The sequence below is a fragment of the Panonychus citri genome, unplaced genomic scaffold (assembly GCF_014898815.1).
Source record: "Panonychus citri isolate SS breed McGregor unplaced genomic scaffold, ASM1489881v1 Contig00011, whole genome shotgun sequence".
Lineage (NCBI taxonomy): Eukaryota > Metazoa > Arthropoda > Arachnida > Trombidiformes > Tetranychidae > Panonychus > Panonychus citri.
In genome coordinates, this window is record NW_026515416.1 from 1,001,247 (window position 1) to 1,028,154 (window position 26,908).

General features: G+C 28.8%; 1 protein-coding gene across 1 annotated transcript; it reads right to left on the reverse strand.

The window, feature by feature from the left end:
- LOC128390631 (protein gooseberry-like) lies at positions 1-23,829 on the reverse strand. The gene is given in 8 exon segments (XM_053350383.1): positions 1-726; positions 1,182-1,336; positions 1,909-2,089; positions 10,842-11,035; positions 14,189-14,333; positions 14,336-14,854; positions 21,885-22,057; positions 23,006-23,829. Coding segments are annotated over 8 exon segments (1,632 nt in total). The 5' UTR covers positions 23,088-23,829; the 3' UTR covers positions 1-543.
- Positions 23,830-26,908: the final 3,079 nt, after the last annotated feature.

Sequence of the window (26,908 nt, forward strand, 5' to 3'; positions counted from 1 at the left end):
TTGAATGTGAATTAATTTTTTTATTTTGGTTCATTTGATTGTTGTAAAATAATTAATTGCCTCAAAATTAATTATATGTATTTAAATATGACATTGGATTAATATTAAACCACAACGATTTATTAATTGTTGTCAATATGTATCATTAGTTTTGCAAGAAAAAGATGCAAAAAAAATGATGATTTGTTGATTTAATTTAAGAATGAAATTGATTTTGGTAGCAATTAACTAACTATTATATAATTAATATATATTATCAATACATAATAATTAAAATTGATGATGATGATGACGATGATGATGGTGAACAAAAAAAAATGAAAAACGGAAAAGGAAATGATGAAGATGATAATGATGCTGATGATGACAATTTGTTGATTGTTTTTGATGTGATTTCAATGTCAATTATATCAATAATAATAATAATAATAATAATTATACTTAATAATAATAATATAATAATATAATATAATAGTAATTTCATTAATCCAGCAATTAGTTAATTATTGGGAAGGGCAAGTCCAGGGACTAAATAAGTGACCATTAGATACCAACGGAACCAGAAACTGACCCAATTTCGGGTGAAACAACGTAATCGTCCATTAAATTGTTACAGAAAACATGATTAGTTGGAAAGTAACTGCTACTAACTGGAGTTAAATTGTTGTTTCCATAACCTGAGCTAACGGCTGATAATGAGGTTGGTACATGGTTGGGATTAGAAAACTGTTGAGAGAGAGAGAGAGAAACAATTAATATATAAATACGACAATTAATTTTAATTGTTTGCTTTTCCATTGGATTTTCTTGTCAACTTTTTCAATTGGTTTTACTTTATTGTTAAGCTTCATTAACTTTTCTTTGTAACATCCTTAAAGGATCAAGAATATCAGGAAGTGAGGGAGTTATTTATTTCCGCTTTAAATTTTAATTCTTAACCATAACTTGTAATGTTTATTAACCGTGAATCCTTATCTTCATCATCTTCATTTTTATCCTCATCTTCATCTAACTTTCTGCTCTTCTTCCGTTATTATTACTATTACATATTAATACTAAGATATCACAATCGACTCATCAATGAATTTCATTTCAACTCCTTTTCTTGTTGACTTTGTTTATCTTCAAATCCTTAATGATCAAGTGTAGGTTGATGATGATGATGAAGATAATTAACTCACCTGTGTTTGGAAGGGTAGTCTTCCGGTTGATAGATATGAACCAGTACAATCAGCTGATGTTGTTAGACTATTAACTGATGTTGTTTGTCGAGTTGATTCACTACAACTGGGCCACGTTGAATTACTTGGTAAATTTGTTCCTGATTGACTTGAACCTAAAAAAGAGACATAAACAAACAATTAGTTTTGATTTAATTGTTGAAAATAAAATTAAAATCTAAAAATCCACAAAAAGTTATTCGCTAGTTGAAAATTCGTATCAACAGATGTCGCTGTTGATTCAATTTTCCAAATTTTCTTAATTCAATTCAATTTGAATTGTTGAATTTTTATTCCAACTTTCAACTCAATTAATTTAATTGTTTTCAATTAATTTACGATTAATTGTCATTGTATTGCTTTCTATTATATTTGCTGACATTTGAATATCCAACGGATATGACAGGTAAAGTTATCATCTTTTAATTAAGTTTGGATTAACTTATAATTGTGATTAGGTTTGCAGAAAATTAAAAAGTGACAATTTGTTGATTATCATCTGATTAGTTAATAGTTAATAGTCATCAAAATGTGAATTTGCAAATTAAACTTAATTTTGTTATCACAATTAATCAATAAATAAATTGTCGATTGAAGTTTTATCCTTTCTCAATGACGTTTTCATAATTTCAATTTGAGTTATCAATGAGTGTTAATTACTGTTGATTAACTACAAATGATTACTAACCAAGGGATGAATATGATACAGGGTCACTCGATGGTGTGGTGGGTATGAAGTATGAAGGTGCTGATGATGAACTATAACTCGGGTGCATTGTGGGTAAACCAAAGGGTGAACCAAATCCGGTTTGAATTTGTTGACTTCCCATTTGTTTCCGCCAACGAGCTCGTCGATTACTGAACCATACCTGTAATTAGTAAATCAATTAACAGAAAAGAAATTAACAATTAATAATTGATCCCAAACCATCAACAATCACCAATAGAAAAACTCAAAAGCAAAAAAAAGTTTCAAAAACTCAATGATCGTTATCCTTAAATTCAGACAAATTAAAGCCGATTTTTTTTCTCACTTCATCATCAATGATGAAGATGAGGATGGAGAGATGAAGAAGATGAAGAAGATGCTTCTAAAGGTGATAATGATGAAAAAGAAAAAGAAAAAGAAGAAAAAAAAGTTTTGACATGATAATGTTTCTAAATGCAAATTGAATCTCAGTGAATGTAAATTTGAAACTCTTAAAGTATATTAATGGAAATTGAGAGAGCAGATTTTTTCCATCTCTCTCTCTCTCTCTTTCTCTCTTCTTTATCATCCTCATCTTCATCTTCATCCTGTCAGAAAATCATCTCAAAATCCACCTTAATCAGGCTCTAATAACACTTACAATCAATTTTCACCTTAAAACCAGAATTTAAATTACAATCTAAATCACCTACAGTGTGATTATCATTTATTGTTATCTGTATGCAAACAAGATGATGAGGATGATAAGAAACCTCATCTTCCATCATCATCATCATCATCTTTTCATAATCAATGAGACAAAATTGTAATCAATATTTTTTAATTACTAAACTGATCAGTAAGAGAAGCAAAAAAAAAACATCAATCTAATCATCAAAGTATCGACTTGATTTTTTCTGTCAACAATTAATAGTTGATTAAATGTAATTATTTTCTTATCGTCTAATCAGGTAATCAAACTAATTAATTACCATTAAGAATAACAATTAACATCAGTTTAAATCATACGATTTGTTAATTACTATACAATCAAATTTGATCAATCAAGTTAATCTTAAATTGTCATCACATCATCAAAAGATAATCAATCAAATAATAACCAAGAAAAAAATATAATTATTATGATTAATCTTAAAGTATTTTAATTTATACTTTATGGTTAATTAATTAATCATTTAGCTGTGTAACAATTAGTTAATTGTTATTCGGTTAACAATCAAGACCTCCCAACAAACTAATAAAAAACCACAGATTCAAACAATTAAGTAATAATAATGATGAAGTTTTAAAAAAAAATATTTCAAGACATTAATTAAATACCTTTGGTTTTTTAATAATCAATGTTAATTTAGTTGGAATTTAGTTAATTGTGATTAAAATTGGTAACAATTTAAGCATGACCAGTTATCCATAAGCTTTTGATAATATTATCACACTAATATGTTGTTATTGTTATTTGTTTACATAGAAATAGCTTGAGGTTATAATATTTTTTGTCTGATTAATGATGATAATTATCAAGGTAGATGTTAATTATATATTCATAGAGTAATTAACGATAATTCAATTGATTACTGTAAGTTTTAATTACAACAATCAGTGTGTAAAAACAATGGTTTCATATTGTAATATCATCGTTACGATGTTAACATGGGGTTTGAATGTTAAGATGAAAAAAGAGAGAGAAACTCAAAGATGAGGATGGAGATGAAGATGAAGATGAAGATGAAGATGAAGATGAAGATAATGATGATGATGATGATGAAGGTTTGCACGAATCATTAAGCTTTTCACGGTAGTCTCATGGCTATTGATTAAAATCATAATACTTTGCATTAGATTTCAGTATATTGCACGAAAAATCATCTTCCTCATCATCTTTTATCATCCTCATCCCTTCTTATCATTCTCTCTCTCTCTCTCTCTCTCTTTCATCCTTTATCATCATCTTTAATAGTTTTTTAAAAACAATAGAGAAAAAAATCCCAACAATTTACATTACGATATGGAAACAATTAACTGTCAAGGTGAGTCCCCATGTCTTTGATTACATGAGATTGAAATTGAAATTATTTCCTCCAATTAAATTGAACAAGTAAAAAGTCAAACAATCAACAATCAGGCAAAAATATTGATTACAATCAACAAGTATATCAACTTGCACTTTTATCACAATCAAATTTACCTGTAAATCTCTAAATGTAAACCATTATAATTATCTTTAAATTGTTGGTGTAAAAGTTTTCTTATATTAGTTGTGTGTGTGTGTGTAAGTTAAATTGTTTATAATCAAATCAAATTCACGATTATTGTGCTGATCAAAATAACAGAAACAACCACAACATTTAAGGACCAATATCTCAAGCAGAGTTGATTTAAAAACAACAACAACAATCAAGTATTTATTTTCATCATCATTCATATTATTAGATTAATATTATTTCATTTTTTTATTATCATACAAAACTTTTAATCATAACAATTTAACTTAATCTCAGGTAACTATTCAATTGGAAACCAATGCAACTTTACCGGTTTTGTTTTTATATTTATTTTAACCCAACTATTAACTATTATATTGTTTGTGGGAAAAGTTTTCCAAACTAATATCATTATTGATGATTACGATTATGATTATGGTTAATATTATCTTATTATTAGATTTTATTGATTTCAAATCAATGTGGGAAACTTTAAAACTTTATCATGTATCTTGATATGATTCATGGTGATTCGCGATTCTGATTGCGTGAGTTTTTCAGTTTTCAATATGAATTTAAGTTTCATTTTTTAAGGAGAGAAAACTTTTCATTCATTGTTTATATATATAATTTTCCTCATCAAACTAATCAACTGATTGTTGGACAAACATTTTCTCTTTGTTGCTATTGATTGATTATTAATTGTTCACTTGATAATTGGAGTTAATTGATTTGGGTGAAATTTACTCTTCACGTAAAGTGTTGAGATGATTAACTTAGATTTCTGATCAGTTTGGATTAATTTGCAATTTTTTTTCTTCCGTAAAGTTATTCAGAGAGATGAGGATGGAGATGAAGATGAGGATGAAGATGAGGATGATGGTGAGTAGGGATGAGGATGAGATACATTGTGATGAGGATGATAGACATGAAAACATCGTCATGGATTAAAGGTTAATTGATGGTTACATTAATATTGATTGGAAAGCGTAACAAGGTAAGAGGCCTTTCAGAAATGTCTCACAGGTAAATACAGGGTTGGTCAGTTGAATCAGAAAATTCTATGAGAAACTTTTCCTCAAAGTTCTGAGTATCAGGTACTCAGGTAAATCTTTCGGGGGAAAAGTAAACATGAAATTTAAGTACAGTATTAGTTGAGACAATCGATAAAAGTAAATAAATATTGATAGTTTGACCTAATTGCTGATTGTTACTCTTTATACAAATACATTAAGATACCTATCAGCATGATGATTATTCTGATGATTTAGTAAACATTATCTGTTGATAATTGAATTGTTAGATTACCTGAACAACCCTGTAAGCTTTACCTGAGTTTTTTTCTACCATTGATTAAGTTCATAGGCCACACATTCAGATCTCAGATATAAAACATGATCATCATCTTGATCATCATGATGATAAATTCATATTATCATCTAATTTGTCTTCCAATCAATCAATTCAATCATCAATATGAACATTATCATGTTGATAATCATAAATAATTCCCTGATTCTCAGAATCAATTACTCGTTTTAAAGTTTATTTCATGATGATAATCATGGTAATCATATTGTTTCATTTTCATTGATTAACTCTAACAACTAATCAAACAAAAGGCCCGAAAACCATTTATGTACTTAAGATAATGATGAGGATGAAAAAAAAATAGGTGGCAATAGGAAAACAATGATTCCCAATGAAAACAATTTAAACCAAATTAAATTTGATTGAAAAGTGTGTCCACCTTTAATCAGAACCTGAAACAATCAAGAGGAGAAACAAAAAACAACAAATTCATGTTGATTCATGTTCAACACATGATAATAAAACAACAATCAAATGAAACAATTGATTATGATCATCAAGAGTATAGGAATTATAATTATTATGATTAACTGATTATTATTGATCAGGAAAACTAAACTAATCAGTTTGTATGATTTTAAAGCCAACAGCAAAAGTGAAAGTTTTGAGTTAATTATTATTAATTTCAGTGAATTTCAATTCATTATCATCATGATTGAATCAGGTAATTAACCATGAAAATACCCATATACATAAATATATTATATAAATTTTCATTGAATCATTTGAAACAATCAAGTAAATTGATCAAAAGTAACAATAATAATAATAATAATAACCTGGAAATTAATTGTTGACCTAAATTGTTGATGTAACAAGAAAGCTAATTGAAAAAAAAAATCCAAATTGTTCACAATTTAAAAATGAAACATTGATTCATATTTATATTAACCCAACAACAATTAGCAAACAATTAACTATAGGATTTGAAAAGTTGGCATTCCCAACAATTAAAACTGATCATCATCATGATACAATTGATTGTAACCCGAATGCTTTACATTGTATCAATCGTAGGGTGGGTGTTGTTATTAAATTACCTCCTCTTTTACAATGATGATGATGATGATGAGGATGATGAGAATGATGAGGATGATAACTATCACACCTTGAAGGTATTAAATCATCATCATGATGATTTACAGGTAAATATAATAAAGTACAAGGTATTTGATAAAAATAAACAAAAAATGGGTTTGACTTTTTTTCTTGTTCAATTGTAACAATTGAAATGTCTATACACACATGTACATAAATTGTTGATTGTTATTAACCATGATCATGATTAACAATCATTGTTATTAGATTAAATTGTTGCTTGATTGTTTACTCTTATGTTTCATGATTATTGTGTTGGTGTTGATGTTGTGGTTGTGGTTGTGGTTGTATTGTATTATTACAAATATATAACATTAAACATTAATCCTTATTAACAACATTGTGATTTACCTTAAACAATTTAGCTGACAATTTGATTTATCATCTTAATTGTTTACTATTTTCATTCTGATTATGATGATGATGATTTACTATGAATAAGAAAAAAAAAATTTTCTCTTTCATTGTGAACTTTTTTTCTCTTCATCTTATTAAACTGTATTTCCGGTTTTCCTGGTTAATTTAGGCGGAAGTGATGATGATGGGGTGGGGAAGTTGTTGTTGTTGTTGTTGCTGTGGTGTAGTTGGGATTTTCAATTTACAATTACAATTGAAATTTTAATTGCAATTTACAAATTGTTTGACTTTTTAATTGCTTTCTCATCATTTTACTTTCATATATATTAATTGTTACCAGAAAAATTCATTGAGTTTCGTTGCCAAGTGATTAATTGTTACTCTCTCTCTCTCTCTCTCTCTCTAGGGTTGATTACATTCTGATTACATTAAGTTAATTGTTGGCGACAATTCAAAATCTAATTCAGTTAATTTAGAGTAAAATTAATGATTAAGATTAAGTATCTTTGAAAATAGTTTTTCGTCTTCTCTCTGGTTAGAGGTTGATTAAAGTTAATTGTTCAGCTTTGAATAATAATTGTAATTCGTTGGTAAATTATAAATTTAGCTTAAAAATTAAATTGATTGTTGTGTTTATAGTGTAAATTGTTACAATTAAGCTGATTGTAAGTGTTGAATATACATTTATTTATGTATTTGGTTTTGCAATGGTTTGTGTAAGTGATTAAGTGAGTGAAGTGAAACCAAATTGTCTGATACAAATTAAATTTGATTCAGAAATAATTGCAATTAAGAATAGGCAAATTAAACCTAACTAATCAATTGTTTATCCTTGATTATTTTCACTGTCTGTTGATTGTTTGTATTTAACATGTTGATCAAAAAGTTAATCACCTGGAGAGAGAGAGAGAGAGTAACTTTTTTTTTCGTTGCCTATTAAAAGTAAATCAACTTGCTAATTAATCAATTAGTTGAAATATTTTCACAATTAATAACTAGATCAATTAAATTTACAATCAGATAGTTTGATTTGTAGACAATTAAATGTAAATTTTTCCATAGTTAAGGTATAGATCAATTAATTGGGAATTAAAGTAATAACTTTGAGCAATAACAATCAAAAACATTAGTTATCACAGGGAAAAGTTTTTATTTGTATTGGTTAGTTAATCATAATCACAATCAAATGAAACACGTTAACAGTCAATGGTAATCATGTTAATTGTTGATTATCAAGTTTAATGAACACATTAGGTAATAATAATTGCAAGTTGACTTTGTGAAGGTGAAACAGGTAAAGCTTAAGGTACAATAGGATGATGATGAAAAGGAAACCCCCAGAGAGAGAGAGAGATGATGATGATGATGATGATGATGATGAGGACTTTTCTTATTGAAAATCTGAGGTCACTTTAGTGTGATGAAAAACACATAAAGCTAATTCCCATAGGTATCTATCATAATTACCTTTTGAAGGTAAAACTCCCGCCAGGAAGAGAGAGAGATGATGATGATGATGAGAAAGAGTCAAGATGATGGTGAGACGATGATTTGATTGGCATTATGTTGAAAGATGTCAATCAATACATTTTCAAAGTATTTACGAGAAACTTTAATCTGTCCACCTCGAGGGAATTAGGTTAATCTTATTCTCGATTGTTTTTTGCTATTGGATTAACTGTAATTGTCACCAAATGATTAAGATTTTGCCATCATTTGCAACTAATTTTTTCACCTCAAAAAAACCACAAATTACAATTAAAATCAATAAACTAATGATAGATTACGAATCAACCAAACACCAATATAACCACAATCAAATACTACTACTGACCAATGGGCATTATTATTAATAATACAATCTAATAGCATAAATACAAACTATGTTAGTTAATTATTGCTGATTATTTGTAGATTGAATTGAATTAGAAAAAAAAAATCACCACAATCAGTGAACAATTTAAACAGAAAATATGAATGGAGAGAAAAAAGTTATTCAATTTAGACGGAACAAGATAGTTAATCATTATTCAGTTTAAGTGGTATATGAATGGAGAGAGAACACAATTTAAAGTAAATCAATAGATTTTCAGGAGAAAAAAGTACCGTCGATAACTTTATCATCCTCATCATCATCATCATCTTCATTATTCATAAAGTCACTTGCGTGATTGAATAAGAAACGAAGTCCATATCAAAGTAATCATCAGTTGCTCAGGTAAATACACAAAAGAAAAAAGGACCGATAAGATTCCAGGTATTCATCATTATCTCCATCATCTTCATCTTCATCATCATTCCAGGTAAGATATCAGATAACATAAAGACGAAGCGACTTGTGAACATATAAAAAATGCTCATGAATCAACAACTATCATGGAAATAAGTTATTACCTTTAATAGAAAAAAATATTTAGCTACCTTATAAATTTTTCTCTCTCATTTGATTAAGTAATAATAACGAATTGAATATAATGAAGAATGAAGGTAAAACGATGATGAATAGAGAGAGAGAGAGAGAGAGAGAGAGAGAGAGAGTAAGTGAGTGAGAGAGAATTGGGAAGAATAGAAAATAGAAAAAAAATTGATTCTCTCATCATCTTCATCTTCTCATCTTCATCTTTTATTGAGCCTTTCCCTTTTCTACCTGTTGCTGTTTCTTTTTTTTTTCAAACTTCATCTTCTCCATTGAAAATACTTTTTTTTCATTCATTTCTTTTTATTCAATCATCTACATCATCATCATCATCTTTTTCATCCTCATCTTAATCAATTGCACCCAACTGTTACCCAGAATAAGAGCCACACACATACAAACAACACTTAATACAATATTAATACATTATAAATAATCATTAGGATATATTTATGGTAACACAGGTAACACAAAGTGATTACATTGATTACTTTTTTGTTACTTCATGTTGGTGGCCCATCAATAGTTCAATGTGTGTATATTTTTATTCATTTACCTGAGTAACTGGTTTTTCATATTTACCTGTGTATATATATGAGTTTATATGTGTTTACCTGATAGACTTTCATTAGTTTTTTCATTGTTGTTTCATTAATGAAAACAATTTAATTTACTGTTTCACTTTTACTATGAGTTGGCAAAAATAGTTTTACCTTTGTTTTTGTTATCATATTCATTTGTCATTGTGTAATTATTATTATTGTTGTTGATGATGATGATGATGATGATGTTGGTGATGATAATTGTGATGATAATTATGATGATGACAATGTTATTTTATCATAATTTACTTTTTCATTTAATTTTACCTCTTCTTTCATTGATTAACTTATCAATGAACCTTCAATGACAATTACCTTTACTATTATTATCATTATGTTAATACATTTGATTGTTGATTAAGATGAGATTATGATTAAGTATCACTTTTAATTGTTCACTAATCATAGCCTTTTACCTGTTTTATTATTGTTGATCATCATTTTAAAACAATTACAAACTACAGCTCATTAATCATCTTAACCTTACCTTTAATCATCAACATTATCTTCATCATCTTTATCATCTTAATCATCATCTTTTCATCACCATCATTCATCAGGTGTAAAGATTAACATTCCAACTTAATATTTTCTTAGTTAATTTATCCAAGGAAAAGTAAATTAATCCTTATATAAAAAGCTAATCTCAAATTAATCTCTTAATCTGGTAGATTTGGTTTAATAATCAGTCAATGGAAATCACTTCGGGAATGATTGATTAACTGACCACTAATTAGATCAGAATGGGAACTTTTTTTTTCTTCATGAGAAAAGAAAAGTTTGTTTTTCTTTGTTTTTCTGTTGATTTATATTTTAACCCAAATTAGAAGATTAATTGTTATTCAGATCGGATTAAGAATTAATTACCTGAACTCGGGCTTCACTTAATTTAGTTCTTTGGGCAAGTTCTTCCCTCGTGTAAATGTCCGGATATTGAGTTCGCTCGAAGGCTTTTTCCAGTTCTTCCAATTGCATTGCTGTAAATGTAGTTCGAGATCGTCTTTGTTTCCGTTTCAACGTTAATCCAGGTTCTGTATCAGAATCTGATCCATCGTCATCACCTGAAGGGAGAAGATGATAAATGAAGAAGAAGAAAGAAAAATGAATAAATATGAAAGAAGAAGAAGAAGAAGAAGAAAAAAGTTATGGAACAATTAGTAAATTGTTATTCCATTTCAATCTAAATCAAGGTGATGGATTCAGTCATCATGGTGGTATCTTGGTGTTGAGATTAAATTGTTTGTGGTGTTTGTGTTTTGATTGTGAGTATTTAGATTGGTAATCATGGTGTATATTTATACAATCAGAATTGATCAAAATAAATTGTGACAATTTAGATTAACCTTGTTATCATGATTAAAAATTGAAACTTTTGTTAATATTAACAATGATTAAAGGGATTAGGATATTTATATATAATTGCGGGATTAAAATGATTAGGATAAGGATGATAAATTTGATTATGATGACAATAAATTGTTGCTTCATTGATTGATTGTTGTTGTTGTTGTTAAATTGCGTGATTAAATTAAACAAAATAAAAAACAAATCGTTATACTAAATATTGTTCAATTTTAATCGTTGACTTCATTTCGTTACGATAATTTAACGCAACTACTTAACTAACTATTTGTTAACTAACAATTTAATTTGATTTGATTCCTGAAAATGATGCCAATTTATTTACTATTAATAAATGGATATCCCTCCAATCATCATCTTAATTAGACCTTTAATCATCCTGATCTATGGCAAATAATTGTGAAACCAATCAAATTTATCAACGTGAAATTTAAATTAACAATCTAACAAGAAACATTTAGAAACCATGATTTAGCTGATTACCATTTGATTGTTTCAATCAAACAACAATCAAACCACAGCCAATAAGAGGTATGATTTATATAATAATAACAATTTAAAGTTAATCATCGTGATTGGAAACAATTTCAGAATCAAAATGATTAACAAAACTCATTCGTATTGAAAGTTATTATTATTATTTTAATCAATTTTTATGTTTTAATTGTCAACCAACTAGCGATTAGTTTAATTGTGATGATGATCAATGAATTGTATATAAAATTGTATATAAAAAAAGGTTTGGTTTTTATTGTAAATTTAACAATTAATTGTTTTTCTAACCTGTCAGTTAATTGTTAATTATTTCAAATTGTTCAACAATAAGAGTAACACAATTTAAGGTGGCATTCAATTACAACTGTACTACTGTACAGGTAACATCACACACCTAACATCATGTTACCTTTATAATTGACAGCAACAAGAAACCACCCTGTAGCTATAGTGGAGGTCTCACTCTCTCTCACTCTGTTTGGATGATGAGTAGGAGGAGGAGGAGATGATAGTGAGAGAGAAAGGGGGAAGGGACGATTAATCAATGATATAATTAGTTAACTCAAATGGAGAGTAGTGGTCATCATAATCATCATCATCATCCATAGGTCAAGGTTTGGTCAGTATTTAGTTTTGTTGTTAGTTACTTTTTGTATTTGGTTGAAAGGGAAAGAAAAGTTTTCCTTTCGGAAAAACAATTTACAATTTAAATTGTTACAATCAACTAATGGTGTTGGTGTAATAGTGTTGATGATCTATAGGGAACCTGAGATTGACAGGATAATCACTAAATTGTGATTATCCGATTATGATTAATACAAGAAAAAAAAAGTTATCGTTTTCTTTTTTTTTCATTGAGAAGAAAAAAACTTTTTTTTTTATTCTTTTTTTTTCTCTTTCATTTTGATAATCTTCACCATCACCACCACCACCCACCCAGTAACCTTCATGGGGAACTTAGTGATTAACTGATTAACAATAAGATTAAGAGTTAATATAATTTATGACATTCAAATCATGTAAATCATATTATTATTAAAATGATAATCACAATGATAATGAAATCGGAAATCATTTGATAATCAAATTTTCATTATCTCCAAGAGATTATCCCTAATCCATATCTCCTTAATCCTGTTACTAATTAATACCAATAAACTTGATATTCAAGTGTTTTATTAATAATTGACATTACAATTAACTTATATCATAATCAATTTCCTTCATCTTAATTGTTTCGGAGTAAGTTGATCATTGATTATAAATATTGATTAACTTTTCAGGTGATAATTGTTGATAATCAATTTCCTATAACAGTTAATCAAATAATCCTAATCATCATCAGATGATGATTAGGATTAACTATAATCACTATAATAATAAAGGAGGAGGCAAAGTTGACAAAGTTAATAACAATTTAAGCCAATCAGTGGTGGACTTTTTATTTAAATTGTCCAGTTAGTTGATTGAATAATAAGTTAATTGTATAATGTGTTAGGCGGGAATACAATTGATTATGAAGGTTGAGAGAGTAAAAAAAAAGGAAACCATTTTAATGTCAATTGTTAATCTAATCAATTTGTGGATAATGATCAATGTTAATCTATTACATGTGAGTAGTTGATACTTTAAATTGTGAGAGATTTGCTCAAAAGAAATGGATAAATGGGATTAAGGTAAAAAGTGACGGCGGTGGGTTTAAGTTGGAGGGTGAAGAGGGTGAAAGAGGCTGACTGATTAAACCACCGACAAGGGTGGTGAAAGGTAAGAAAGCAATTGTAGATTAACATTTAATTCAATTATCACTGATTTAAGGCGATTTGTGGTTAAATCTGTTTGGATTAACGTTTTTATTTTTACTTTTCTCTTACTTTATTTATCCCTCTGGCTACATATTGTTGTTAACGGACAATTGGGTGGTTAGTGACTTATTATACCTTCTCATTGTTAGAGGAAAAGAGGAGGAAAGATTATCTTTATCTAGTTAATCTGATTAGTAAACTAATCTTTAGTTACTATTGTGCTTTTAAATGATATCCTTTTAATCAACCGCATCTCTATGGATGATGATTATCAGATAAGGAAAGAGAGAGAGAGAGAGAGATATTCTCATTATTTCCTTCTCAATATATATAATCTTCAATGATGATCATCATCATCTGAGAGTGAGAGGGAAAATGATGATAATAAACAAGAGAGAGAGAGAGAGAGAGAGAGAGAGAGAGGTGAAAAAATTGGGTCAAGGATTTTTTCTGTTGACTACAAGATTGACCATCGAAAGGATTAAAGGAAATGGGATAAGGTGAAGATGATGATGACCATGATGATGGTGTTGTAGATGATGATGACATACTCACATTCATCTGTTTCCCTTGATTTGTTGCAAGACTCTGGTGGAGGTGGCATTTGAAGGTGACAGTGGTGGTGGTGATTAGTTGTCACTAAACCTCCCACATAAATATTACCACCGCCACTAATATTGCCTCCTCCTCTTTCCTCTTCTTTACTCCTCCTCCTCCTCCACCTCCAACACCATCACCACCAATACCACCTTCACCATTACAAACACCACCATCACCACTATCAATAACACAACCATTCAAAATAACACCACCACTGACATGAGTACCATTGATACCACCACCACCAAGAATCCCCGCAATGCTATGTTTACCGGCTTTCGTTGACATTGAATCCATTCCGTTTCCTCCTCCCATGGCTCCATTTGAATTTGAGTTACCACCACCACCGCCACCACCTCCACCACCTCCTCCTCCTCCGCCGCCGCCACCGCTCGGATTTCCATTATTTCCATTTCCGTCTCGAAGTAATCGACTTATAGCGGATACAGATGGAGCCGTTTGCCTATCACATAAATTTTCTTTCATTAATTTTTCACGAATTTCCCAGGAAAAAATTCCCGGATTCTCTCGACGATACTCTTCTATTCGTCTTTCCACTTCCGGGGAAACGATCCTTGGTTTACTTCCGCCAATCACTCCTGGACGAATGCTTCCCGTTTCCTGGTGGACAAATTCGAGATCGAATAAAAAGAAAAATCAGAATCAGAATCAAACAGAACTTTTGAAAGAAAAAAAAAATTAAAAACTTTTTTCTTCTTCTTTCCTCTAATCAATTATATCGTTGGACTTATTTGATGATAACGACGATTACGACCTGACGATAATAAATATGATTCAGTAAACAAGATGATGATGATGATGATGAGTTAAAGTTAATTGTTGTTGTCTAAATCTAAAGTTAATCTGATCACAATCACTTTTTATTACTACATCTTAATTGTCCCTTTGATAGTTTATTGCTTATTGTTGAGTGATTTGCTTTTACCTTGGTTTATGTTTGTACGTTAATTGTGGTAACAATTTAAATTGTGTAGGCTTTCAAATTGAGATATAATCATTTGTAATGATTATCATCATTTAGAGGATTATTTTGATTATGGGTGCGAAAAGTTAATCATCATAATTAGGGATTAATTTTACATTGTGATTAGTGTTTTCTGTCCAATTGATTAAGGTTTGGTTTCTTTATTGTAGTTTAATTGTTAATACAATGATAATTTATATTTATCATTGTTATTATTTACTAATCAAGTGATTAAGGGTTAGCCGGGACAATTATTATTATCATCACAATTAACTAATTGTGATGATTTCTTGGTGTTTTATTATGATTAACGTATCGGTGTTGATATTGGATTAAATTTGATTTCTTCATCTCTAATTTGTTTTGTTAAATTAAAGTTAATTACACAGATAATTTACTAATTGTCTCTGGTTAATCATTACCATAACTTAATTGATTGGACATCATTCATTGTAACTTTGTTTCATTGTAATCAAATACATATAGTAATTGAATTAACAACCCAGTTAACAATTAAGACCTTAACTAAATTAAATTGTTCCAGTGTTAATCTTTATAAAATAACAAACAAACAAAAAAACAGAATCAATTATTTATCCTAATTAAGTATTAAATTAATCATATTGGATTGTTGATTGAACCGATAACTGTAAATCTTGAGCAATTAAGTGTTGATTACAATCATCAAGATTTTAATGTAACAACAATTAACAAGACAGTTAACAAGTTTTCAAAGGTTGATGATTAGGACAAAACCGAAGCAAATAAAACAATGTAACAATTAAAGTCTTTGTTGATTGTTGTTAACATTATCTACTGATCATCTTGATGATATATTTGCTTAATCGTTACAAGTACTAATTGTTATTGTAATAGTTAAATTGTTTGAACTTGGTTCATGTTGATTATTAGGTTTTCTCACTTGATTCGGTTCAATTGAGTGTGTAAACAATTTGCAAACGGAAGCAAATTGTTGTTAAAGGAAGCAAATTTTGACGATAATCACTTAGGCCTAAGGACCATCATCATTATCATCATCATCGTAATTATCATCATCTTTGTGGTTTACAATTGTATGAATGTGCCAATGAAATGCAAACCATTTCAATTAACTCTCGGAAAGTTAATTAAACAATTTAGTTAAATATTTTGTTCATTTGTTGATTCGGATCATTGGTAACACATGGAGTGAATCAAGTTTCATAATAATAATCATCATCATCGCCATTAGATTAACAGTAGTAGAAAATTATTCCGATGATGATGAAGATGATGATACATGTACATTTACATCTCATGTTCATTTTTACATTGATTAATATCATTTTTCTCTCTCACTCTCTTTCAATGGGCTTGGCCGATGATGATGATGAAAAATTCATTGACAATGACAAGATTTACATAGAGATTAGATGAAGATGAGAAAGAGAGAGAGAGAGATTATCTTGTGATAATTATTTCAATCAAATCGTAACCTGGGCTAAGCTGATGTAATTCAATTTACCTGAGTTTCAGCTTCTATCTTCATCATCATCATCATCGTCATTATCATGGGTTTGGCTCTATCGGTTTCGCTTCTCAATGTTGATTAAGTCATTGAAGAAGAAAAAAAAATTCTTATTCTGAATGAAGAATTTTTCCTCTCTCTTTTCATTCTTCTTTTTTTTCTCAGATGATGATATAGAGGAAAGAAGAAGATGATAAGCATGATCATCATCATCATATTCTCATGAACAAACTTTTATCCCTCCCTCATCCTCTATCTTCTTACCTCCTCCTCCACCTCCTTCTCAGTCCATTTAGTCTCTTACTCTTCTCTCTCTCTCTCTCTCTTGCCCTCCCTTTCATTATCTTCCTTCCGCTCCCACTTTCTTCTTATACCCTTAACTTATCATCTTTCTCATGATCAGATGATATATTGAATAATGATGAGAAGAAAAAAAGAAAGGAAAAGATGATAAATATCATCAAGATTCAATGAGATCAACAGAAAGATGAAAAATATTTGATGACAGAAAAACGCTAACAATCAAGGTTTATCATCCTCATAATCACACACACCACTACCACCACCACCACTACCATCATCATCATCATCATCATCATCATCATGTATCTACATGATGATAGATGACAATAGATGATGATTATTATTACAAAAGGTAAATATCGGTATTGAAAAAGTGAAAATATCAAACTAATTTGTTTACCTTTGCTCAACCATAACAATAACAATTACATGTTTCAACTTAACCACAACAATTTGATTATTTGATTAACACAAACACACAAATACACAGGAAACCCGCCGACTTAATATCATACCCACCCCACTACAAATCACCATTAGGACACCACACACACATATATATTAATATAGCGACAATACAATAATAATAATAATAATGATAAATGTGAGGTCGTCGTGCCAAAATTTTAGGACCCAAAGGTAACCAACAAAAAAAAACCTTCTGCTCAAATGTGACCATGTATATAAACCACAATCTTATTTACCTAAGGGGCTTTTAATACCTACGGTAATTTATATATACATGGTGACCTTATGCTCGTTAACACGTTCAAGAGTTTGTATGGTAAATACAATCAATTATATGAATGAATTGCTATTGATTAGGCGGAGATTTACAATGGTTAAGCTAATGTGAACATGATAATCTATTGATAATGATGATTAACACTTTTAATCTTGTTATTAAAATCAATGGTTAGTTAATTGTGATTAGTTGTAAAAAAGTTTTTCGTACTTTTTGTTTGTTGAGAAAAACTTTTGATTCTTGTTGATTATTGTTGATCCTGATTCTGTTTGTTGTTGTTTTGTTTCATTAATGAATTTTTTTTTTGTTGGTAATTTAAGTTAGTTAGTTAATCATGTTAATTGTTTGGGCCACCTTGGGGATGTCTGTGCGTGCTTAATTTAGTTTAACAATTAAACAATAATGTTAGTGTGTGTGTGTTGGATGAAATCGTGAAAATGATCAACATTAAATTGTAGAGGAGTGAAAAGTAATGAAATTAACAATTAACAATGAATCACAATTAAAAATTCATAATCTCCCGTAGGTATATTGTGTTTTAATTGTCTCTAATCATGATTAAAATTTTAAATTATTATTGGCACGGATTATGAGATTATAACAATTAGTACTTGGAGTTGATTGTTGTTAACGGGAAAAAGTTTTCTTCTTAATTTAATTAACTTTAATTAAAAATTTTGCTGCTTTTTTTTATAACAATTAACGATCGATAATATTTCTTGTTATTTAATCTAAATTGAGATTGATTGTTATCTTATCACTTTTTGACTGATTGTAGCAATTAAGTAGCCTGATGATGATGATGATGATCAACAATCAACTAATCAATCAAATTGGTTAAGTTTTTTTTTCTCATTAACAGTTAATAATAAAAGTTTAATGTGTCATCTTATTGGTAATTTAATTAACATTTATGATTATCTGATTGATTGTTGTGGTTAAATCATGTTGACCAATGTACTGGACAGTTAATTGTCATTTTTGTTTAATCATTTTGACATTGATTAATTGATTTTTACCTTGTTGTTATAATTTAGTTACTAGAAAATATTTGGCAAAAGCTTAATTGTGATTAGTAGTATTATTAATAGTTAGTTAATTAACTTGGACAGTAAAGTTGAGGTTCATTGATGATTAACAATCAAAAACTTAACCATGTTGATTAAGTTTAAATTGTTTACCAATCATTTTAATTGTAACAAAATGTTTCACTGATTAACGGTGAAAATAAAAATGTAAGTAAACAATTTAAGGATTTTTTTTTCTGCAATTTATTTACAATTAGTCACAATCAACTGATTGTTTGACTATTACAATTAAAGGAGAAAAACAAAATTAAGATTAAGGTATAAAAATAGACACACAAAGGCATTTAAAACGGTAAATCTTGTGACGGAAAAGTGACCTCAGCCTGAACGTTAAGTCTACTGACCCTTAGGGGACATTTGAAATGGTCAAGGTCATAGTTCACCAGCATTTTGGTCAACCATTGGTCATCAGAAAAAAAACAACAAAGCAAAAAAAAAGTTAATTGTAAAAAGAAAGACAGAAATTAAGATTCTAATTGTGATTAAGATCATCAATTGATTTATTAGCTACACAAACTAAATTAAAGGGACAAGATTAACAACAATTTAAGAAAATGAATTCCCATTGAATGTTAATTAAATGTTGACCTTTACCTGACATTGACCTCTTTTTGTAAGGGTCAATCCTTGAGACTGAATTTCCTTGTAAAAACCATAATTCACTGACCATTGAAATTTTATTAGTTTTAATTAACAACAACAATCAGCACTTGATTGTTGTTTATAGGAATAAAAAATTGATCACAACAATTAACAACAATTTCCAGTCAATGATTTAACTTTGTTTCTTACAATTTCTTAACCTTAAACTTGGATAACAATTAAGCTAATTGGTTGACTGGCAAACCAAATTAAGGTTCAATGGGAATCAATTGAAACATACAATTAAATTGTATTACTTTCATAAAGATATTAGATTAACAATTAGTTTTAATCACTGACTATTAATAAATTTTTAACTGGCCGATTGTTTTAATTGTATCAAGTTTCATATATATAAATTTTATATTCACCATGAATATGAATAATAATTAGGATTGATGATTTAAATCATTTATGATTAATTACCAAACAATTTAGGTTGAGGTAATGAACATATTTAACTAATTCAAATGATTAAAATCAAATCAATTGCAAGTTGATTAAACAAAAAATACAAATCATACAATTAATGATAATAAATATAATAATCTGATTCATTGACATGCAAACAACAATTTACAAACTAATAATAATTGTTAACTGATCACAATTTAATTTAACTGTTTCAATCAATCTATATAGAGATGATTAAATCAATCATGTCCAAATAATCAAAATCATGTGGTCGTTGTTGATAATTACAAAAGTTAATTGTTACATGATAATGATACAAATTGATATTGTCTTATGAAAAACATTTACAGAAATTAATTACTAGGTAAACATTAATTTTTTTAATCATATTATTCAAACAATTAACATGATCATGTTAATCATACAACACACAGAGTGAGCAAAAAAATTAAGCTAATCCTAATTACAGAGGCAAGATCAGGCAAACAATTAACTTTGATGTGTGTGTGTGTGTGTGATTTACTGTGATTAACGGATTGTATGAATTTTAATCAAGCAACAAAAATTTACTTAGTATAAAAAATTAGTTGATTAACAGAAAAAAAGTTAACAACAATTAACCCCCTACACCTCCCACTCCACCATCACCCTTATACCTGAGTGAGGGTGGGGAACAGGTAAACATCATCTTCATCTTCATCTTCATCATCATCAAATTGATTATGTACAGTCATGGCTGGAGTAAAATCTAAAAGCACTTTTTTTGCTGCAGAAAATGATGATAAGAAGATGAGGAAGATGAGGATGAGGATGGAGATGAGGATGGAGATTAGGATGAGGATGATATTTGCATCTTCCTTCAGGTTATGGGATTTGTTTTTTTTATGGGAAATGAAATTATCATTAACCACCCACAAGTTGATTACCTTTAATCATCATTACGATTATCATCTAATTGTTGAAAAAAGTTTTCTCTTTCACTTCAAATGATATTATTTATTTATCTTGCAGGTTAATTGTTCCTGTTTAGTTAATTGTTGTATATGAAAACATCATTATTATTATTATTATTGTTCTTGTTGTTGTTGTTGATTGTGTGAGTTTGCATTTTGATTATTTCATTTAACTTTTGATTGTTGATACTTTCCGATCATCAAGTTTGTCAATTACTGTCAATGATTTAATCAATAATGATTACATGTTGATTGTAAATTTATCAGGTCATAACTTTGATTCAATTTACCCTCTTATGATTTATCATCTCTGATGATGATGATGATGATGATAAAAACAACATTGTCATGATTATCGGGAATTGAATAACAATTAATTAACTAATTGTTAACTTAATTCACATAATTAAGTCTCCTCTATCTTCATTATATCAATGATCAATTTTTATTTTCTTTTGATAATTTTTCATTTTTACAATTACAAAGTAATTAAAAATTCAACCTTCAATTAACCTTTAATTAATGTCATCATCATCATCAACAGCAAAACAAAATCATCATCATCATTCACAATCAGCAAACAATTAACCAATAACACTTAAACTTAAAGGCAAACAATTAACACTATACAAAAGTAATCAAATCGGTAAAAAAGATAATGAAACAACAATTAACAAAGTAAATTAAATTACATTGATCAATATGATAATTTATATATAATATATAAAACTGACCCTTATCAATAAAGTTAATAGTAAATGAAATGGTCAATTGACTTTTAATTGTTAACAATTAATCAAGTGATTATAATCACTGATTAATGATTAATGATATTACATCAATAATATATCAATGATGAAGTTATATTATCACTAAATGAACTTGTTAATTGTCAATAATAAGCCGGCTAATTAACATTTATGAACCTTAATTTGAAGGATGATTAGTTGATTGTGGTCAGTGATTATTGATAATGAGAAGAAAAGTTAATCAGCTGATTAATTATCAATTTACCTGATATCTATTGAGTATTTTTGATACACATCCATGGGAGACCCTTAATTGTCGGGATATAACACAAGGTCGGACACCGGCGGCCGCGAGTTCAACAATTTTCAAGCGTACATGATTAGGTAAAGGTCGCCCATTGATGAAAACACCTCCAAGTTGATTCACTCTTCCTTGACCTTCCACCGGTGGGTAAAATTAAAGGTCATCAACAGTAAGTGAGTATATTTATGTGTTGTTGTTGTTGTTGTTGTTGTTGTTTGTGTGTGGGAAGGTCAATAAAGGTCAACAATGGTAACGCCAAGAGAAGTAGAAAAAGAAAAATTTTCAAAGGAAAGAAAAAATTAATAATCGTGATTTAGTTAACATTCATTAGTTAATTTTGTTGTTCGTTAATTATAATTAGATAGACAGGTAACTGTGTGTGTGTGTGTGTAAGTGAGGAGGAGGAGGAGGAAGGGGAGGTTGGCCTGAGATCGTGAATTTTAAGCAGTTTGTATCTATGGATCAATTGGACGACCTTTCATTGACCGTAAGAGGAAGAGGTCAGTATACTGAGAGAGAATGTGTGTGAGTGATGGTCAAGAGTTTTTATATTTTTCTTTACTTTTTTTTTCGTTCTCTAGAGTAACAAATTGTTTCTTTTTCGCTTAAATTATTGTGAGTACAATTTTCTTATCAATGAACTAATCATGTTGACGACAACGACCAACAGATATTGGCCTTTGGTCATTTTCTGTGGTAAATGTTGATTTTCACTTCAACTAATAACTGTTGACCTTTTCTTAGGATTATAAGGATGAGGATGATCAAAAAAAGGATATCATCATTTACGTTATCACCTCTAATCATCCTCATAATCTTAATACCTCTTCATCTTTGTCAGCTGATGATTGACAGTTGAAAACATTTTCCTCTAAATCTCTTAATCAGTTGGGACATTTATCTGTCAAGTAACAATTTAATTTGATCGTTGACATGTTTATACACTGACAATGGTCAAGAACGAAGTTAATTTTTTTTTTCTTTTTCATAATCTAACCTATTGGATTGATAATCGATACTTTTATTATTGGACAAATGGTGAATATTGATTGTGATTGGTCAAGAGAAACGGTCAAGCTCACCTTGAAAAGGGTAACCGGTCAAAAAGGGTCGTATACTGAGTGGACTTGTGGCTGACATATTCCCAAAATCATTTAATGACATTTATAATTACACTAATTAGAATGAACAATTATCACAATTGAAAGAAGCGCAAAAAAAAACAATATAAACACAAGAAACCACAGCGGAGAAACAATTAAAATAAATTGTTTGAAACTATTGGAAAACCAATAACATGTGAACAAAATTGAGCACAATTTGTTGATTGTAATCAAATTATTTAAGTTTTTCTTGTTCTTACAATTAATTGGAGAGTTAGAAAAACAGAAACAATGAAATATTATATTGAAGAGACAACAATTAATAGTTTTTCAATTATCATTAATCACTTAATAGAATCACAGTTAAATTTGATTGAGAGGAAATTAATTATTGATGAAGATAAACTAATTGGTTGAATTAAGTTGATCAGATGGAGATAATTAATAATAATATGGTTTATAAGATGAACATGAAGATGATATTGATAATGGTGATGACGATGATGATGATGAATATGAGGATGAGGATGATTAAAGATGGATTGGAGTGATAGAAAAACAAACAACGATTGATTAACTTGGGAGATTAAAGTTTAATCAAATTAAATTGTGTAAAATTAACTTGATGATGTTGATCAATTGAATGTTAACCTATTCTGTGAAGTGAATTTTTCTCAACTGGATTGAAACTTATTCAACCTTCTTGATTGTGATTGGATGTCGGGTCGACGGTGGGGTGGGTTTTGAGGAGGAAGGTGGGTAATACTAGCTAATAGGAGTGCCATCAGAGTAGAGAGCAGGAAGATAAATGGAAGATGATAAAAGAAAGAGAAGAAAGAGAGAAAGAGAGTGAGAGAGATACAAGAACCACTCCTACCCGAAGTTACTGTTGATTGTAGCATGAGAGAAATGTTCAATCATGTTAATTATTCATCTTCTTGATTGTAATTAACATGATTCAAGAGAGAGAGAGAGAGAGAGAGAGAGAGAGAGAGAGAGAGAGAGATCATGTATGTGTATATATATAGAAAAGAAGAGGGGAAAAGTTAATTGTTGTGAATTGTTGATCAACAATTAACCGAATAAGATTTTGATTCGTATTAGTGATTTACTTTAATCATCGTTATCATTGTGATTCTTTGTGGGTCTTTCAATACTTTTGATTGTGAGGACAATTTAGTAATCGTGGGAGGTAATTAGTTAATTATATAAATTATATTCTCTCTATTTATAATTAGTATCATTAGAATATCATTGATTTAATTGATCTGAATACTTAATTGTTGATTGGATTATATTATTAGTTAATTGTTGATAATATTTTTCTGTTTTATGATCTCACAAGCATTTTAATTGTCACTTTGATTGCTCTTTAATTATGATCGTCAGTGAGTTTTTTTTTGTTATTTCTCTCTTGATTGTTGTATTTAAGGTTAATTGTAATAGTAATCAAATCAAATGATTAAAATAAATTATTATCAACATTATTTACCTTGTTTCCTGTTTCCGGTTAACTTTACCTGTTGCTGTTGTTATTGGTAAAGGTAAGAAATGATTAGTGATTAAATTTTTAAACTCTAAACTGATTTAACTAATTAATTCAATCTCAATTCTCAACAATTAACATGATTTAAAAGTAATTGAATCTTTATGAATGATTAAAGTTGATTGTTGACCACAAATCATGAATATGATTAGTAAATTTAGTTTTTTTTTGCTCCAACAATTTAACTAATCACACCTAAAGAAGGTTAATTTTAAAGTTTATCATCAGTTGATTACTTCCTTAAAATAGTGACAATTAAGGTGTTCATTTTTTTACACTTAAATCAATTGACAATTTAAATTGATAATTAACACTCATACACAATTAACAATGATAATTATATTCTGATATTAATATTAATTGTTATGATTTTTATTTCCTCATCATTTGTTGATAATAATTCATCCCAATGGTCAATAGGAATTGAACTTTTCTAGTCAACAATTAACTTTAATTGTATATTTTATGATTACAAATTTAAAAGTAATTAAAGTTAATCATTTGAAATTGATTTGAATTTGAATATCGTTCTGATGATGATGATAATTAAGATGATTAAGAAAATTAAGATGAGAGAATTTTTTTTGTCTCGAATTTTTTTTTTCTCATCAATTAGATTCACTCAATTACAGATACAAATTCAATGTCATTCCCGTTCATAAATTGATGATACATGTAATCATCATGGATAGAAAGGGTTTATCATCCTTATCATCATCATCATCATCATCATCATCATCATTATAACAACAATATCACATAGTGAGTGATGAAATCAATTAGTGATTAAGATTAGTTACCAAGAAAATGGTAAATGAATTGATAGTAAGAGTAACAAAAGAGGAGGAGGTTGAAGGTGTAAAAGTGATGAGGATGATTATGATTATGATGATAAATATGAAGATGAGGATGAGGATGATTAGAGAGCGTAAGTAAATTGGTTTACAATTAGATAATAAGATAACAATAATCAGTTGTAAATGAGCATGTTTAGAGTGTACAGAAAACTGTGAAAATCAAAATTATTCCGGAGCAGAAAAAAAAGAGAGCGTAGATGATGAGGATGAAGATGGAAAGAGATGATAATGATGATGATGGTGATGATAAAGGAAGAAAAGTACAGTGGTGAAAAAAAGAGAGGCTATTATTTGGCTATTTACATGGGTTTATCCATGGATATTAAATAAGGTATTAAGGATAAGGTAAATAATAGTAATAGTTTCAATCTTCAATAGCGACTCAATTGGTTGATTGATTCGTTAGAGAAAAAAAAATGAATAATCAATGGAACTCACATCGAATATGATTTATCATTAACTTCAGGCCGATTCTGAGATTGAGATTAAGGTCAGTTCTAAGAATCGGCTTCGATATTGCCATTCATCGTCACAAATGACCTCGTTTTCCATGGAGATGGAGATACCTGGAGATAATTTTATCTTCAACCTCTCGATTTTATTGTTGTTTATTTTTTTTCCTCATCTCTGTCATCGTTTTTATCATCAGTTAGTTGAGATACTTTTGAATTAATTTGAATCAATTCGGAAGGAATTAAGCAAAACATTTACTTCAAGTATCGGATAGAATCGGTTAAAGTTTCAAACTGTTCAAAAAGTTATCGATCTTAATATCTGATAATCATCGTTGTTTTTTTTATGATTTTGTTTTCCCATTTTAATTGAATTAAATGATTTCAATTGATGTGGATATGAGTTTATCGGATTAGCTTAATCTTCACTAATCATTTAGTATATCATGTTAATAGGATGATGATAATGATTAGTATTGATTAAGATACAAAATGGTTTTGAAGGTGAAGTCCAGTCAAGAGTGAATTCAATTTACACTTGATAACAATAGAGCATCTTTTGTGGTCTCTCTCTCTCAAGAAGATGATGATGAAGATGATAAAATATAATCTCTCTATCATCTTGCCACGAAAATTGTTAAATTACTTTTCTTTTTTTTATTTTCTTCTTCTTCTATGTTGTTATTGTTATTAGACAATCACGAATATGAACAGGTAAGGATGCTGATGATGATCGTTGGTTATCACGTTGAGATGATGAGGATGAAGATGAAGATGAAGATGAAGATGAAGGTTGAAAAAAAAGACAGAGGAAGACAGATATTGATGATGATAAAAATGTCCTGCAGTGAGATACTATTATTATCATTGTTACCTGGATTCTCACAAGATGTAGGGAGATGATGATGATGATTAGTCTTTTATCATCTCTCAAAGGGATGATGATGATAATCATCATTGATTTTGATCATTAATTAAAAAAAAATATTTCCTTTTAATTGTAGTTTACAAATTGTTTGTTCAGTTG